The sequence below is a fragment of the Molothrus aeneus genome, chromosome 1, assembly GCF_037042795.1.
Source record: "Molothrus aeneus isolate 106 chromosome 1, BPBGC_Maene_1.0, whole genome shotgun sequence".
Classification (NCBI taxonomy): domain Eukaryota; kingdom Metazoa; phylum Chordata; class Aves; order Passeriformes; family Icteridae; genus Molothrus; species Molothrus aeneus.
The window spans coordinates 46277988-46297450 of NC_089646.1; the positions used below are offsets into that span (position 1 = coordinate 46277988).

The 19463-nt window shown below is 35.9% G+C and overlaps 1 protein-coding gene across 1 annotated transcript in view; it reads left to right on the forward strand.

Moving 5' to 3' along the window:
* Positions 1-19463, forward strand: part of LARS2 (leucyl-tRNA synthetase 2, mitochondrial) — an 83079-nt gene that overhangs the window by 9870 nt on the left and 53746 nt on the right. Inside the window, exons 4-7 of the mRNA XM_066572070.1 lie at positions 5103-5194; positions 7025-7085; positions 14715-14804; positions 18836-18979. Coding sequence (XP_066428167.1) covers positions 5103-5194; positions 7025-7085; positions 14715-14804; positions 18836-18979 — 387 coding nt within the window. The remainder of the gene's footprint in view (positions 1-5102; positions 5195-7024; positions 7086-14714; positions 14805-18835; positions 18980-19463) is intronic.

The following is a 19463-nucleotide window of genomic DNA, read 5'->3' on the forward strand; positions in this document are numbered from 1 at the left end:
GTGTATGGTACTCTGTGGATGTTGAGTAATTTCTCATATCTTATATTCTATGAGAATAAAAATAAATGGGTATTTTATGTTTTGATAGATATCTGTATGGTTTGATTATTAGAGAGTACCTTCTCTAATATGCAGGACTGTGTTGCAGAGAAGCATCGAAATAGTCCTTTTTAGAATGTACACCTTAAAGAATGGTCAAATATTCCTTATTTTTATCTTTTTCCAGGCGTGCCTTATCTGCTTGGGGGAGTTGTCTGTTTGTTTGTTTGATGGTAATTTTTACCCGTTGTGCAATGATGTCTGTTACATGTAATGGTTAAAAGGAAATCTAGGCTTCACACGAGGGGAGGTCTTATATTTAAAGTGTGCTGTAATACACCAGTTTACACCAGATTTTCAACAAGTTCAGCCCACTGTGGGCAGCCAATGGAAGGAGCAGCCATCCTTTCCATTGCCCTCTCCAACTGCAAGTCCTTGCTGTCTCATGTGTCTGTGATGGCACAATTGCAAGATCCATGATGGAGCTAGGGGTGTTTTCTGACAGCTGGAACTTGCAATCATGGATTGCCTGTTTTGCCACCCTTTTTTGGTTAGTTCTTGTCAAGCATGTCATGGGGCTGCAAGCAGAGATAGGAGTGTAGACTTTGCTGTATCAATTCAAACCACTAATTTGTCAGCAAGCCTCCTAATTTCCATTTCTGGTCGTCTTCTTTTATTACACATTCTCTGAATTAAATATATTTATTTGCAGGCCTTTCTGACACTGAGTCTGCCATCTTTCTTAAAATTTAGAGTGCATTGATCTAAGAACAGTATGTCAGCTCCCTGGTCATAGTTCTGAGACATACTGAGTACATCAGGAGAGCAAACATGTTCTTTGTGTCCTTACAAAGACCAAGGAAGATTCACTGAATCACTAGCCCTGGTTATGCTGATGGAGGCTTAGAGCTGAGTGTTATGAGATCATTGTCAGCTCTGTGTTATACAGTACACTGATCTCACCTACTGATGTCAGTGTGATGAGCTGATTGTTGCAGCAGTGAACAGATGAGAATGCTCTGAGAGGAAGAGCTGAGATCTCAGCATTGAATCAAGGGAGTTTCTGTGCCTTCCTCCCTTTGGTCCCACAGTAACATGAAGAGCTCTAGCCATCGCTAACAACAGATGTTTAACCATGCTGGGGAATGATTCTTAAAAATGCTTCAAGCCAGAATCTTTGGGATCTAAAATGTTTCAAGATGCAACTGTTTTTATTTTTAATAATTTGTTCCTAAAAGGACTATTCAGTGTCACAGTTACTGAGCACTTTGTTCCCCATGCACTCTTCAATCACTTCTGTCGCAGACATCTTTCATGAAAAATCCTTTCTTAGGATTTTTCCTTGTGACAAGCTGCAGTTCAGCAACCAAAGTAAACAATGGTTATCTGCTGCCGTGGAATGCAACAGGTGATTGGTCTCCTGTGGGTGTTTGGATTTCTTGACCACTCATGGCAGAGCTGGCTCTTGCTCTGTCTGAGACACAGATCTTTGTTATTCATTCTTTTCTATTCTTAGCTTAGCTAGCATCTGAAGAAACTTTTCCTTTCTATTGCTTTTTAGTATAGTCTTAATGTAACATATATCATAAAATAATAAATCAAGCCTTCTGATCATGGAGTCAACATTCTCGTCTCTTCTTCATCCTGAAAACCCTTGTGACCACAGTCACACACTTCCTTGTAACATTTTATACTCCTGTGCAAACCGTGTTAAGTGGTAGAAAATGCCAGTGTTTCTGGCATAGTTGATCCTGCATGGTCATGTGAGCTTCTGAGGATCTGAAGTTATGCCATGTGTGTTCAAGACTAACCTGGGAGTTTTCAGCACGAAGAGTTCACCTGTCCACTTCATTGTGAGGATGAACACACAGCTGCCTTTGGTGATGGCACTGCCTTCTGCCATTGTAAAATGGCTGAAACTACAGCCTGCCTTATTTTACCTGGTGTAGGCACCCTTAGACTTATGCAGCCTCCTGTTTAACAAAATACAGTCATTTGTTTTTCTTTCTCCTTGAGGCTTAGAGAAGTGATGTTTGGAAGAATGGTCACTGCAGTGAGCAGAATGGATCCCTCAGTTGCATAAGGTTTAAAGGCTCCTGTTGAAAGCAATCACGTGAGCATTCAAGAAAGTGGATGACTTGTTTTTCTTCTACTTATCTGTGCTGCTAGAGAGAGCAGCCATGTTTTCTGCTAGTTAGACCAGTGACCAACACATCAAAGAGGTACAAGAAATAACCCTTTGGTCTTCAAAACTGCTTTCTATTTTTTTCTTCATATTTTTAATTTGTTTTGAACAGTCGAACTGTTCCTTTTTCCTTTGTGCCAACTTTTGACGTGTTAGTTGCATATTTTCTTCTCGTCTTCCATTTCTTTTCAGATTTTTATGTTGAATAACTAGAGTTAAGATGTAATGTCAAATGCTGGGAGGAGACTGTGGCATTTTGCTGCAGATTACAGCCAGAAGGCGCTGACCTGTTGTTTAGACAAGTGCATTTCACAAATCTCTCAAATCCATTCATGGTAGAGAAGTAAAAGGACAATAAACTTGAAATCATTTTCTAAACCCCTGTGCATGTTACATTCATCTCTATAGCAACTACATAAATAGATCTATCCTGGAGGCTAATTTGAGGATATTTTTAATGTCTCTTTAAATTCAATTTTCTGATTGAAACTTGAATTAGCATACTTCTTCAGACCTTTAGCTTGAGGAATGCTATTGGTCGTTAAATTGAACTTTTGAATGTGAAGAGTGAATATGGTATTTATTGATAAATGCTAGAATTTGGAAGATCTGTGAGCACAGGTTGCTCCTTCCAGCACTGATGGTACAGGTACACTGATGGTACACTGACGGTACACTGATGGTACAGTTCATGTGCAGACATTTTAACTCCTCCATCAGTTATACTGATGGTACAGGGTTAAAATGTCTGCACATGAACTGTCTGGAGCACCCATCAGCCCTTTTGGGGAGTCTGTAGCTGGTAGTGAAGTTGTTTTTCCCACATCTTTTTGCTCAGGGCCATGAGAAATGAGATTGTGGCTTGCGTTTGGCTGCCTGTCTGTATCCAGGAGATCATCAGAAGCCAAATTTTACAAAAATTGACCAAGAGATTCTTTCTAATCTCACTTAATGTGCATCAACTTGTATTTGTAAGAATGTAAAGGCAGGACATTAGTCGAGGCCATTTAAATAGAGAAAACATGTATTATACATGGAAAAAAAAAAAATCTGTTTTTTTCTATCACATCTGTCCAGAGGTTGGTTGTCAGCAATACTAGCGATCAAAAAGAACTGAGCTGCATAAATTAATATTTTAAGATGTCCATAAAAATTCTGTTGGTATTTATAGCTTATGTAAAGCATAACTCTTATTTTTTTTTTCTTTCATACCAATAGTTTTGATTGGTGCGTGGATGGGAGGGGAGGGGCTGGGCAGAGGTGTGCTTCAGTGGGGTGTTAAGGAGTGGCTTAGGCTCCAGCTGACATTTTCCATGTAAACTCCCCCCTCTATATGTGTGGAAATAGGCAGTTAAGACTCATAATTTCTGACACCATAGTGTGAGGAGCAATAGTTTGTCTGATAGTTAGGGAGAGTTTGTGACACAGAATAGCATTCCAATTTCTGTTAGATTTAGACAGCAAAAATGTGCTGTGCATGGGCCCTTATTGGGCTGGCTTGGATCACAGATGATCACAGGTTAATACCTTTGGTTTTGTTGTTGCACCAGTAGAGTGATGATAGACAGCAGGTTTAGTTTTAGATCAGTACTGAAAATGAGAATGCTGAAGAGTCACATCTATTAAATCCTGTTGCTTTTACACTGTGTTGGTGCCTAGGGCATCTTTATAAACACGTCTATAAAATATTTGTTATGAAATATTACATTAAGTCAGAAGATTGGAAAGCGGTGGCAAAGAGGAATAAAAATAATTCAAAGCAGTGACAAAAGTAGCTCTTATGCTTCTAAAATGAGGTGATTTTTCACATGGAGATGTATTATGAGATTAGTATGGCTGGGATTGCTATTTTATGGCTTGTTTGCTTACATGCCACTAAGAAACATGTTCTTTATATAAATAGGTATTTTAAGGGGTAAAAATTTTGATTTCTTACAACTTGTAAAATGTTGGTCATGTTTTGCTATTGTTAATTTTTTTGCTAATTGTGTAATTTTAATAATGATTATTGAATTTATAGCACATTTGTAGGTTAGGAAATGGAATTGGCTTTATCAGGTATGCAATATATATGTGTTTAATGACAGCATCTTAAGTACTGGCCTTTCTTTTGTTGGTTATTAAAGAGGTTTTTTGAATACTTACCATATTGCTAGATTATTTTCCTAAATAACATGCATGTTAACAGGAAGAATACATCTCTATTTCAACAGAAATTATCTATTATATTTTGTAGTAAACTTTTTTCCCACCTTTATTTATTTGTGGTCATGAAATAATAATTTGTCAGTCTGTAGTCTATATTTGCAAGAGATATTTCAGTAAAATTTGACTAAAACTGTTTTTTCTCATTTTCTTAATTTTATCTGGTGAATTTAAAGTTATCATAGGGTATTTTTCTTTTATTTTGTTTTTCAACACAAAGTAAAAAAATAGAAGACTACACATCAGTCACAGTTATAAAACTATTGTTTCAACTATTTTTACTTAACTATTTCAACTTTTTTTACTTACATCTTCTATTTTAGAATGAATATTTTATTCTGTCCAGTGGCAGCATCAACTGCTGACTTTTACCACCACACAAACTTACAAAGAGTTGTTTTTTGTCATTGTGAACCTGATATTGAAATAGTCATGAGAGTTTACTGCATAATACTTTGAATTCCCTCTAACATCTCATTGTAGGTAACAAGTACACTTCATAGTCATCTTTTAAAGCAAAGCTGGCCATAGTTGGCAGGTTTGGAAGAAGTTCAGCTCAGACAAAGCAAATGTTGGAATGCCAACACCATTCATTATTCAGAGGCCTCTCAGTGTGCTGCTGATGCCGTTCCAGAAAGTTGCATAACATTGTGGTTTTTCTTTTTGCTGACAGGTGATAAATCCAATGGGATGGGATGCATTTGGTTTACCAGCAGAAAATGCTGCAGTTGAACATGGCCTTCACCCTGCAAACTGGACACAAAGGTGAAATGAATTGAAATATGGCATTTTCACTGTGAATACCTGTACTGTGGCCCCCATGAATCAATAAAGCAGAGCAAAACTAGCATAGAAGAAAGATGGTACAGGAAAGAACAGGGTTATCTGAGACCAAGGTTTCTTGACAGCATGTTATGGGACTGTGCAGATGACTCTGCTTTGAAAGATAAATATATTGGGATGATTTTCAAGGTTTTAATCTCAATGACTTTTAAATTGTAAAATGCTAGAATATCAAAAGAGAAGCATTTCCCAAACACCCAAACCAGCAGGTATAAATAAATCAAAATTTCGTCATGGTGAGGTAAACCTTAGTACAGAGAACACAAGGGAAAATTACAAGTTACGTGGTTAGATTTACTAGCAGATTTTTGTACCATGTGAGAGAGGAAGAAGATAGTTGGGGTTTTTTGAGACTGGATCTTGGAAAGTGCTAAGCAGCCATTATTGCTGCTGATTTATGTGAACATTTTTGGTTTAGACCACAGAATTGGGTCTTATGTTCTCCTAATATTCTTTAAAATGAGTAAAATGTTATATAAGTAAACAGTTTCTGAAAATTATTTGGAAACCAATCTCCCTAAGTGAAGTTGTTTGTTGTACTCTGGATGCAGAAATCTATCTGTGGTATCTTTATAGTAGGCCTTGATCCATTTCCTTCTTTGATAATGCTGTTTCTTTGTGTTTTGTTCATGCTTCTGGTGCCATCTTAAGATTCTCGATACTTTTCCCACAAAGATATTATAATATTAAATACTTGCAATACTCAATTATTCAGCAATGCAAGCTTTTCTGGATCAGAATTAAATGCTTTTTTTCATGACTGTCAACTCAGCCACTCTGGGAGGATAGATATTTCTTTATCTGACATAGTGTCTTTCAGTAGAAAGGTCAAAGTCCCTAAGAAATTTTAATCCATTTTACAGTATTTGAATGAATTCTCACCAGGTCACTAATTAATATTGTGCAATTGTGGGTATTTTAGTAAAGCATATTTAGTACATTTTCAAACTAAAGCTTCACCGTATATCCTGATGTATCTTACTTTACATTTGTAATTCAATCTGTTCAGAGCAGCATCTAACCTAACAGTGTGTGAGTTGATTAATGTTTATCTATGGTGATGCTGCCACCAGAATTTTTGTAGTTCTTTGTCACCTCCCAGGATACAAGCTCTCACCACCTCCTTTGCACTGGCTCAGCTGGTTTTGTGAGCCATAGTTTTGGTTTGATCAGCTTGTTGATCAGAGAGAAGAAAGAAATCTGGTGGGTTTTTTTTTGGAGAATTTTTGTAGGACATATCTTCAGCTGAATGGGTAGGCTGCTTCAGGTTATTCTACAGCCACACAATCACCAGAGCCACAGCAAAATACAGCCAGGGTAGTGTTGCCAAAATAGAGCAGGATTAAGCTCAAAGTGGAAGTGTCCCCTACTGCATTGAGATTTAAGAGGGCCCTTTGACTCAACTGCAGTAAAGATAATTAAAAATAGTAAGAAATGGTGCTTGAGTAATGCTTCCTTCAGACTACACTGCCATATTTACTTTTAAGTTGCATTCAAATCTAGAGAACAAAAAATGTATTGCCTCATATACATAGCCATGGGAATTGGACCAGAATGTATTGGGGGCTTTTTAAAATTATTATTTGAGTATTCTGACAATTCTGAGTTTTACTGTTAGTGAGATCATAGTGTTTAGAGGTTAACTAGTGCTTTGGATTTCTCAGAACTCTATAAGCGCCAGATTTTTTATATGATCACATGTTGGAAATATCTTAAGCTAATAATTTTTCATTTATTATCATTATTTTGCAGTAACATTCAACACATGAGGAAACAGTTTGATGCACTAGGTCTGTCTTTTACATGGGAAAGGGTAAGATTTTCTTTTTAAAATGGATAGTGCTTTATTTTATTGTATGATGGAGCATTGAGACCCATGGAATCTCACCATTTTATTTATGACAATACAGCTGTCTTTGACAGTAACCAGTTTAAGTTGTTAAACTGTAAAATTGAGCTTTTTATCTGATTTTGCTAACTTTTGACATGCTGATATCATCTGATAGTATCAATGCATAGGAGAATCTTTAAAGTCATTTTGATTTTGTATTTGTTTTTTATCTCTTTGAAGTATCAACTTTCTGTGTTAGAAATAAGGTAATAAACAGATATTTATGAAACAGCAATGCCTTTGTGCTAAGGTATGTGTTTTTTAAGGAGTGCTGTTTTCAATGCATATGTCAAATGTTTAAAGATAGTAAATTGGAGGGGTGGCTCGGTTATGTTATTCCAAATTTCAAAGTATAAGCCTGCATTTTCATAGATGTTCATATCAGGATCATTTTGGAAACCAGAAATTTTATTTAAAACACTAATGCTTGAGAATCAGGTGTTCACCTTAAAAAACTTATCAAACACGATCAGACATAAGCTAATGTCGTTTTCCAGATAAAAAAGAAATTAGCGTTTGAAGTGATTGTGAGGTTATTGCATTTACCAATGAATCAGTCACACTGCCTTTATATTCTCAGCAGTAGCTGCTGCTTATCACCTTAATGTGATTTTGAATAGAGCGATGGAGATGCTAATCTTGGATTTTTATGGCAGTATTGTAGATCTGAAAAGGAAAAGCATTAGTTTTCTGACAGTCTGAGACATGCCATCTGTTTTCTTTAATCATGAAGGTGAAGTTGTTTATTTGTATGTCTTGCATCTAAAAAACCATTTTGTCATGTCTCATATATGGAAGAATTTTCCAGTATAAGCTTTTTGAATAAGATTTAAATTTTCTTGGTAGCCAAAAAAGTTGCTCTGAAAATAAAAGATTTGTTGTGGAAGCTTCACTGCGGGCATTCTTGACATCTAATGTTTAAAGCTGTTAGTATCTCAGAGGTTGTCTGTATGTGTGGTGCAGCAGTATTGAAAGCAGTGGAATCCTGTGTGTAGGCTGTGTTATGGAGTATACACGTGCACACACACACACACACGAGTTCAGTGATGCAGGTTGCATTTCAAGAAAATTGAGAAAATTAATGTCTCATGTATAAGCTTCTGTTTGGCCCTTCTCTCATGAAAAACAAATGGAAAACTGGCTGTATTGAAAACCATGGCAAGAAGTATAAGTGCCCAGGGAAAAATAATTTGTCATCTCTGTGCCTATTCTTGAAGAGTTACCTTTACTTTACTAGTAAACTGTGTTTCAGGTAATGAACTTTCAGGAGTCTCTCAATACTTGTGGAAAAGGCTTTGGTACCCTATTACTAATTCCATTTGAACTGCTGTGTAGTTGAAATGCTTTAGAATGCTCTAGGGACACATAGTTGGTGCTTTTGAAAAGTAAGATTTTAAAACAGCTGGAAAATGTTCCTTGAAAGACAGCACATGTCATAGTTTTCACTCCTTAGCTTATGAGTTAAGTTTTGTTTTACTTGGAAAGCCTGCCAGACTAATTGGAGTAAGAGTAACCTGAATGGTAGCCATAGAAAAAGATGTTTATTAATTGCAAAAAATTAATGATGCCCAAAATATTACGTGACCTCCAAATGCACAGGTATTTGAGCTGGCCATGAAAGAAGCACCTGTGGAAATGGAAGGGCTAAGCTGTAGCAGGGTGTTTTACAGGCTGATAAAGCCTGCTGCTCTGCAGGGCTCATTAGGCTGGGCAGAGCATCTTACTGCCTCAGCTGTACTGCTCCTGGGCTAACTCAAGCATCTTTGCACAGAAAAGCACTGTGCTGTGCAAGTGCTTATCTTAAAATTGAGCTATTTGAGGTAAGGAGTATTTTTTATAGTATTCTATACTTGTATGGCTCTAAATCAGTGGCTCACAAAATACTGTGACACTGCAAAAAACCCACTAGTATTAGTGACTCCTATAAACAATCCAAGAAAAACAGATTTTATATGGGTTGGTCTCATTAACCAAGACTATTACACAAAGCAGGGGCCTGTTTTAAATTTAATTTCCTTGATGTTGCTTAAATCTGCCCCTTTATTATGCTACTGCATAGTACTTACCAAATAATGCTGGAGGGAACCCATTCCCCTAACTTAGATCCATATTTTGATGTGTGGTGAATTGCTTTTTTAAAATGTGAATTTATGTTAACTGTCTCTGTCCTCTGTGGCCAGCTTAGAGTATATGCTTAGATGATGGGAAGGAAACTTACATAAACTTTACCTTTTACATATGGTATGGGAAAAGAGAAGTGGAAAAAAGAAAAAAAAATCCATTTTGAGAACCTAGTGCATATAGCTGTCCTAAAGAGTCTTCCTGCTTATGGTCACGTCTGCTTGTCAAGAAATTTGTGTCCAGGAATACAAAGACTTGTTAAATCTGATTGCTTGATAAAATGTATGAACAAATCCCTGTGCACCTGCAATACTAGAAATTTTCTTTTATTTTTCAATGATTTTTTTCATTGTTCTCTCTGTATTACAAATCAAAATGTGCAGGTATTTCTGTCTCGTAGCTGTCAGTGAATTTACTTATCTAGTATGATATCATAAATAAGACATTTATTAAAAGCTAAATTAATTAGATTAGATTATTTCAGTCAGGTTACAATGACACTTTAAAATTGCTCTCCTAAACAGAAAATCTAAGCAAATGAAAAATGAAATGAAATGAATAAAATAACTCTGGAAGTATTTACCTTAGAGTAGTTTTGAATACAAATGATTATCTGATTTTTTTACCTGAGACATGGAGGTATTTTAAGTGCCTCAAGTTAGAAGTATTATATTTGTAAATCACTTTGAAAATGGTATGATTCTGGGGAGAGATTTTTTTAAAAATCAGTAAGTGAGATAACATTTCTGTTCTGAACATTTATGTTTCTCGGATGGAAGGTTGAAAAGCTGAAGTTTGAGCATGGAAGAAATGCCTCTAAGAGTCATTAAAAACACATGGAAAATTTAAAAATTCCCCAACATTATGTTTTGGATTTAAGATAACTATAATCTGAGCATTCCTGGTGATCAGATTTTTTGAAAATACCACCCCAGACAGTATAACAAACTGCCTGTGACTGCCTGTGACTTCTTTTGAACATGATTTTCAGGGGAATTAAGCAGTATCATTTTCAATGATTCATATCATCAGCAACAAAAGATGAAAAGCATATAATATTTTTCCTTTATTTTGTTCAGGTGCGTCATCAGAACAAGTGCATGTTCCCAGTAAGCCATCAGTTCACCAGTTGTTATCAATCTGTAACTTTCTCCCAGGAAGTAGCTCTTTCTGTGAAGGTTTTTTAGTAATTTCAATTTCTGCATTCCAAGTGACATATTTTTTGCATGAGACTAATGTTCCCCGTCTGCTCTGTACATTAAAAAAATTAAATCTTTGGTAGATTTTCTCTGTGCAGATAATTTTCTATTTAATTTTGAAGTTGTCATTTGTGTGTACTGCCTGAACATGCATAAAACAAACAGTACATAGATTATTACCTAGGAAATTTTCTTCTCATCCATGTACCATTGACCCAATTATAATTAAGTTTTTAAAAAAAGAAACTGTTGATACAAGACTGCTTTTTTTTTTTCAGAAAATATATTCGTGTTCCAAAATGTAGGCACTGTATGACATTTCTATTTGTAGCTAATAAAGCATAAAACTAAAGGCCTTTGAAATACAAATACTCAAATTAATTTAGAAATGTAGGTTGGTGTAGCTCCAAACCTCTCAAAATCAAATAATTATACTTCTAGATGAGGTAGTACATGTCCTTGAAAACCAAAATAGGCAGATAATTGATTAAAGACTGTTTTATCTTCCCAAATAGATTTTGAAAAAAATCCATCCTGACTTTTTCTTCTTATCTCCCTTTAAAGAGGTGCAACATGCCTGTCTTCAGGACAGCATAAGACTGTGCTAAAAATAAATTTATTATTAATAAACCAGGAAATTGCATATCCCCAGTCTAGTTATATGTTATTCATAAAGCCTGGTGGATCTTAGGAAAAAATAAATCTTTTCATGCAGCCTATAAATATTACTTTTATTTTTTAAAATATAGCCATGGAAGTAGCTTGAAAGTGTAACCTTATTCTTAAAAATACAAGCAAAAATGTCAGAGACTCATAATAGAAAATTGTTAGAAGGGAGCAGGTTTAGAACAAATAATGAATTTCAAAACAAAGGATTTGAAAATTACTTTTCTTTTTATTAAACACCAAAATCTTTCATCTAGATTTAGCTTTTGGTTTTTGTTGGTTTTTTTAAATGCAGGATTTTTTACTATTGGTTACCCTTATTTTTATTGGTAGTTGAAAGGTACTCTTTAAATCAGATTTTATAACAGTGAATAGCTTTTTGAGCTTTACATGGACCCATTGCTTCCTACATTGCAGTGATATCAAATCCAGATTGTAATAGTACCATTTAGTCTGTAACTGAGAATTTCTTTGCAAGAATAAAAAAGTTACCAACCCCTCTGGTATGGTATTTGTTTGGAACAAATTACTGTGCTGCAATAAATGGATTAAGCAAGGTAGCTTTTGGTAAGGATAGGGGTCTTTCCTATGCCTTGCCAGTATCTGCTCTTTTAAAAACAAACCACCTGTATAGGTGATTAATTTAAATTCTTGTAATGAATTCTATTAATGAATGAGTGTCATTCCTGTAGGAATAAGGAACAGTAGCAGTAACCAAAGACAAAGATGCATTTTGGTGAGAGTGTCTGTTTAAAGCTGACAAAAGTAAAAGGCAAAATGGATGGGGGAAAGAGGGAGAGGCTTTCCCTGGCACTTCATAATACTGAAATGCTGAGGTGATGGGTGATCACTGCATCTCTCACAGTGCACTGAAGGGCACATGCAGTGGACAGTTGAGCAGCATCTTACATATTTTTAGAAGAGTTTGGATTTTTAGTAGGTATTTTATTTTTGTGGAAAATATGGTAATATCCTGTTATACATATTCACTGTACTGCTTTATGATACAGGATTCTATATGTATGCTGTAATGCCAGTGCTCAGATCGCAAATGAGAAGCAGAAATGTACAGTTTTTGGCAGGCTGGAATGGCTCCAGCATGCTACTTTTCAAACCCTTTTATAAACTCTTTTGTGTATTTCTGAGTTAAGATAGTTCTGTCAGTGTTCTGTGGATCTTTGTCGTGCTTACAGAGTACAAATAGAAATGTTAACATTCACCTTAATTTAAGCACGATGGCAGCCTAATGGAAACTTTTTATCAGACATCATTCATTTAATCAAGGTCAGTAACTGGAATACACAGAAAATTATTTATCACAGTAAATCTTACTGTGGTAAATGATAGGGAAAAAACACCAAAACACATTTCTGCAAAGATTGACAGGAGTTTGCTGGCTTGTCTTCAGCACCTCATTTTACTTGTTAGTGATGTAATTTCTCTTTCTTCATTAACTTGAAATGTTACACCAAACCTTCATGGTTATAAAGTTAAATTCTAAACTTGAGTGATCTTTTTGCATCTCAGTGACCACACAGCAGATTTCTTTTTCAGTGGTACAGTCTGCTGCATTTCTTTCAAAGAAATTTCTATTTACTCCTTGTGAGAGATCGTGTACATGGGATTCTGTTTGCAGCAATTAGCTTGTATCTTGTAGCTCAAGCTTATAACATGCTTGTTTAGATTGGGAAATGTCTTTTTTTTTGTTTCAGTTGACACATATCTGCCTTTCAGGGCCAAAAGGACCAATCTCCATTCACTTTTCTATTTTTATTTGGCAGCTTGCTTTTGTTGTCCTACCTATTTGCCTATTGCTCACATAATCTTGTATTGTACTGAAAGGGATTGAGTCTCTTCTTTTGTGTGTCTCATACTCCAGTGATGAAACTCTGTTGCCTGTAGTGGCATCACACTGGCACAAGAACTGTTGTCACTGTGTGAAGAAGCAGGGAGGGGGAAAACTACTAAATGTGCTTAGTTGAAGAGATGGAAATCAGATTTTTATCAAGTGGGGTTTTTTTCAGTGCAGAGCAAAGGGTTTTAATCAAGCAACTATTTTTCATTACTAGGTCTTCACATGCTGAGCTGAAAACTTGCCATTAAATGTCTCTTTTTGATCTTGAAAGCCTCTTATACACACTTTTGAGGCACATTTATTCAAAGTTCATATTAATTGTTAAAAGCTATATTTCAGCACTGGCATATAAAGTTCAAAGCAACTAGAATATAAAGTTTAGAAAAAGAATAAAAATTTTCTGCCAGAGCATTTCAGATGTCATTTGAGTAGCAGATGATATTGCAGGAGCTGTGTGTAGTGGGAAGCTAGGATGATGGGAAAGCCTACATGAAAGACATTTCACATTTAGAGCTATTTCTCATGCTTGATAACTACTCCAAATGGAATAAATTGTATCAGTGGCTTACTTTTTGTCAGTAACTTTAAAATCAAGAGATGTTCATATTAATTTGAAGTTGGTGTAGAAACCTCTTCCACTTCAAGCAGGTATGTGGGTTTCCATTACATCTCTGAAACCAGTGTTTGTGTTGAGAAAACAGGGAGTCTGTAATGATGGAATCCATTAGTTGTCTTTGCATATTAATGCTTATTTTAAGTTAGAGTTTTTTAAGAACAAACATTTAAAATATAGAGGTTCGTAAGCAGTTGGTAAGCAGCTTGTTTTTTAATTATGAGAGTTCACTAAAAACTTAGCAAAGTTTTTTTTTCAAGTTTTAGAAAAGCTATCCATTATATTGCAGTTTGCTGTTCTCATAACTCCCATTCCTCCTGCTTATGTTGTCTTTTATTTTTATCCGTCTTTATTTCCTTCATAACCATCCTCCTCATTTGTGACTTTTATGACTCATTTTTTCCATACTTTAACCTAGAGCATCCTCCTAACTTGAGCTTGAGCTCCTTGCCTTTTGCAACAGTTGGTTATTTGAGCTTTGAATGTGAGCTGCCCTTCCCAAGCCTTACCCAGTATTCCATGCTGTCTGCCCCGCACCGTCCGTGTGCCAGCAGCTCCTCAGCGCTGCTCTCTCTCTCTCCTCCTGCACCCACAGTTTCAGCTGTAAGCTCCTCGCTCTGCCTGCTTCACATCAGCCAGCTCCCTGCTGCCTCTGAGCATCCACAGCCTCTGCTCCTGCTTCCCATTGCTGAGCAACAGTGGGAAAGGCAGCCTGGCTAGGAGGACTCTTTGAGAGAAGTCTGCTTTTTTTTTCGAGTTTTGTTTCTGTTCCCTTGATCAAGCAGCTGTGATCACTTCCATTCATCTTCTGTTCTTATACCTATCAGCTTTAATCTTACAGAGTTTTGTATCCCACGTTAACAGAGAAACTTTTCCTTCTGCATTAAACCCACACAAAGCCCATGTTCTCTGGTTTTGTGTACAGGTGAATATCACTCATTGTAAGCATTTTACAAGTAAATAGGTTTGTACATGAATACATGCATAAATGTTTACTCTGTGGAATATATTATACACTCCTGGGTTAATTGTTGAAGTTATAACAGTGTAGGAAAATACTGAGAATCGTTTCAGAAATTTTTATTTCTTTTCTACAGGAGGTAACCACTTGCTTACCAGAATACTACAAATGGACACAATATCTCTTTCTTAAGCTCTTTGAAGCTGGGATAGTGTATCAAAAAGAGGTGGGTACAAACTTTGACCTTCAACATTTTGCTGCTATGCTAATTTAGATCACTCATGTCAGTGGTACATTTTTGCATTGTCCATTCACAGTCATAAAGTGATTGTGCTCTGTTAGTTTTAAATCACTCTAAAATAGAATTAATTTTATATATAACAGAATTTTCTATGAGGCAGTTTATAACTAGCTAACTAACATGCATGGCCATTGTAGCAAGTCAAGTCAGAAGTGTTTATTGTCAGAGATTTGCACTCAAGCGCAGGATCAGAATATAGCTTTTAGTTTTTTATTTCCTGGCTTTACTATTTTCTAGATTTTATTGTCCCTCATGGAAATACATGACATGGTGGTCATTAGGAGTCTGTTCAGCAGTGAGATTATTTACCTGTCTAACATTACTGTAATACTGTCTCAGAACTTATGGTTTTGGGTAGGATAATTGGAGATCAGGTGCATAACTGTCCTATTCCAGAACTCTATTTGTGATCTTCAAAATATTAAAGAAGCATTAGGTGTCATAAGACTATCACAGCAGTTCATCAGCTACCACTACATTAAGAAATTATAATATTTTGCACCTAACATGTGTCAGGCTGTATCTGAAAAGTGAAGGTTTCAGTTATTTCTTAAACACGAGATGAAACAAAGATGTTGAATGAGCAGTCCAGAGAACTCTCTGTATAGCCTAGGCAATGCAGTTCCAAAAAACCTGACCAGCTGCACTTTAACAAAGCAGCAATTTAGTGAATGTTTCTAACCTAAAATGGAAACTAAGATTTCTTAAATATGCTTTGATATTTCCTTTGTATTCTGTAGAAACCAGGAAACCCCATAGGATATAATTAAGGACATACTCGAATTATTCTGTGAACCTGGAAAAAGAGATTGATGGTGAAAGGAAGCATTTAGGATAACAGGGTGTTACTGAGCTATTTCTCCTATTTGCATTTGTATTCAGAGATCTTAAATGACAACCAGCAAAACCCCTTAATGGTTAATATATACTAGCTTGCTGGATTGAAGGTTGGGGTTTTTTTTCCCTTCTGTAATTATTTTTTCCTTGTATTAAAAAAAACTAACCCCCCAGCTTTGTTATTACAAACCTGTTTTTATCTGTGAATTTGTTGTTTGGCAAGTGAAGTCAGATGAATCTGGAAAGTAAAAGTTTGCTGCTTCATTTAAAGCAGGTATGATATACAAAGTAAATTTTGCATTCTGACTCTGAATACTCTGGGATCCTGGAGGTGTTTGGATACCAGTGATTGAATCTACTTCTAACTTCCATCTGCTTTCAAGTCAAGGATCAGTTTGAGGACTTAAATCAGCATCTGTCAATCTGTAGGGGATGTAATCTCTGGTGGATATGAACCAGTTGCTTTTTGGCAGGAAACAGATGGCAGAGAGAGCCCATAACCCTGGGTCTCTTTGAACAGTCATAAATACTTAAAGCATATATTTGTCTCATGTTGTCAGTGTATCTGCAATATGTATTAAACACAGCTTGAAGTCTCCTGTATAACAGTTTCATTTTGGGTACAAGAGATAATTCATAGCCTTACTGTGACAATAAGAATAAGGTGTTAGCCTAGTTAATGCTCTGTTCCAGCAGTGTGCATGTCTGACCAGAAATTACCCTGGCAGGGAGACACAGGCTCAGGATGTCCAGGAGCTGCAATTATGGAGGATTAACAATGTCTGCCTGAGTGCTGCAGCATCCAGAGAGGGCACCTTTGTTCATTGCAGCAAAATTGTCCCTTTTTCCTGCAGTACTCACCTAGTCAATGTACTGTGGAGGTTATTGACCTGGCCAGGTGTGAGTGCCTCACTGAGGTTAATACCTGCCCTGACTCTGCTACTTTGATCAGATACCTGTAATCCATAGTGGACCCAGAGACAGCAAGCCTGGAGATAGATACTCACACGTAGCAGAGCTGAAGTTAGACAAGATGAATCCTGCCTTAAAAGCACATGGTCTGCATTGGCATAGTGAGGAGAGCGAGATAATTGGAGTGCTCTGAACACTCCTGCTCTCTGCTTTCTTTGTGTAGGTGACTTTGAGCAGCTTCCTGGGGTCATAGTTTCAGAGGCTGTCATTGTCAAGAAGTTGCCTTTGTGAGGTACAAGCAGGAACTAAAAATTTCATTTATTAGCCAGGTTCTAGATACTGTCAAAAGTCTGTGTGAGATGGAAGGAATGTAACTTAAAAAATACAAAGACCTTTCCACTAACCATTTCTTAAATGCACATTTGCTTTATATTTTGCAGGATTTATTTAGATATAGCCTCATGAGTTGTAACAGGAGGATTTGTTATGCTAAATAGTTACGTAATCATTTCAGTTATCTTCCAAAATTTTCACCATAAATTTGGTATGTTATGATCAAAATAGAAATGGAATTTTTTCTCAACCTAGAGTCACAGCCAGTTTAATACAAGCTTATGCTAATACCACTTTATGCAACTGGAATTTTATTACTTCCCAATATTGTCTGATTTATCTCTCTTTAGGTGTAACTTTGTGTGGCATTTTTTCAGAACTTTATAAATTAAAAGATCATACTTTAGAGCCATATTCATAATGTGTTATATTATTACTGAAGAAGCTGTATTTTCTGGAATTCTGGAAAATACATTTGTAATAGTGGAATATATTGATTTCTTTTAATTCCACAATGAATTTTCATAAGCCTTTTATAAAATCTGGTGTGGTATAATAATACCGCAGGTTGGTAACAGATAAAAGGCAAAAAGTAAAAAGTTTAAATTCAAGTCTGAATTTACAGAAGCTTCATTTGAAGGCAAGTTTCAATTTATCAATGAATAACATTCATTCATTTAATGATAATAATTTTTGTATAAATCAGTATAGCCAGGCTTTGTGCTCACACAGTTGTGAGCAGTATTTCTAAGCAAGAGGATCCCTGTGTCTTTCTTTTAGATCTCCTCATTATAAGATTTGTAAAGTGGTTGTGGTATTTACTATTTGTAAGAATATGTAGCATATTTAAAATGAAGCAACATTGGGTGTTTGGAAACTGGTCAGAAGGTGATCAGTGATAGATAAAATATAAAGTACAATGTGAGTGCAGTTACTAATTTTTGATTGAGATACAAGACCTCCCCATACCCAAAGAAGTAATTCCAATTTTTTTTAAATGTTTAATGTATTAGATCTCTATGGTACTGTAGCTGCTGTTTTTCAGTCAGACCGATTTAGCTTAAATACTAAATAACATTCAATATCATAGATTACTCTATTGCTCTGATTATATTTTTTTCTTTCTGTTCATTTTTTTGAGTCAATGTATAGCATTTTATGCCACTTTTGGATAGGATTCTTTTGTGATCTTAGATCCTTTTTGATAAGTGACCAGTTAAATTGTTCAGCACTAGGGAGGTTGAGTTTGATTTTTGCTTCTTTTCCAGTATGTTATGTCTTGTATTTCAGATGACTCAAAAGCTCAAAATACAAGGCTGGTGGAGTTGAACACCAACATTAATTACACTTTACAGATTTTCACTTAATGCATTTGTATTGACAGGAGTTGCATACAGATAATATCAACTCTTTCACTTAAAATATAGTTGACCACTGTAATATTTCCTTGAGTTTCTATCCTCTTGAGTTGGACATCCTTGTCTACTCATCCCCCTCAGTCTGACTCAACACTTTTGGATTAGTAGTGAAGAACTTTTAAGCATCAGACTATTTTATTTGAAGTGTAGTCAAGTTGGAACACTTATTATATATTACAGCCAAGCAGTCAAGTACCAGTCTATCCTGCTAGCATGATCAGTCTAGACAAATCTTGCCAACTGCATTTTTGGGTCTTTTGAATTCTGAGAAGATGAATGTTCAAAACTTTTCCAGCTGAGTCCATGTTGCTGATTCAAATGGATGTTTTAAAAATATAGAAGACTCAGGCAAACTTTCAAGGTGTGCCTCTGGATAATTCATTTGGCATCTGTAAAGTAAAACTGGTTTTTAACTAGCTGCTGAAAGTGTTCTTTCTTCCTGCAACTTTTTTTTAGGCCTTGGTTAACTGGGATCCAGTGGATCAGACTGTTCTAGCTAATGAGCAGGTGGATGACAATGGTTGCTCTTGGCGTTCAGGAGCAAAAGTGGAGCAGAAATACCTCAAACAGTGGTTTATCAAGACAACTGCTTATGCAAAGGTATGAGAATACAGTTTTTGGAAATTATGGTAGCACTTTGAAGAGGAGACTTTTTGTTCAGAAATATTAAGCTGAATGTGGTCCTTTATAGATACACGTTTGAATAATATATAATTGCATAATAATATCCCTGTGTATGTGTGTATATTAAAATTATTACCCCTGAAGTTCTTCTGTTCACCTCTTTAAGAATTGTAGGTAACTGGTGTGGGATTAAGTTTTGAAGGAATCAAAAGGCATAAATTAGAAGTGAATTACTGAGTTCTGCATTTGCACATTAGCATCTGTATTCACCATCAAGTGCTTTTCTGCATATTTTGAGTGTAGAGCTGTGCAAAACTTGTTTGCTGACTTGTGGGCATTTTATAAGCAATGGAGTACAGCCTGTTACCTAGCATTCAGTTCTACCTGTGTCTGTACCATAGTTCTTTATGTTTAACTGCTTTTTATTGAAGATTCATCTCAACCTTCTACTTCACTTCAT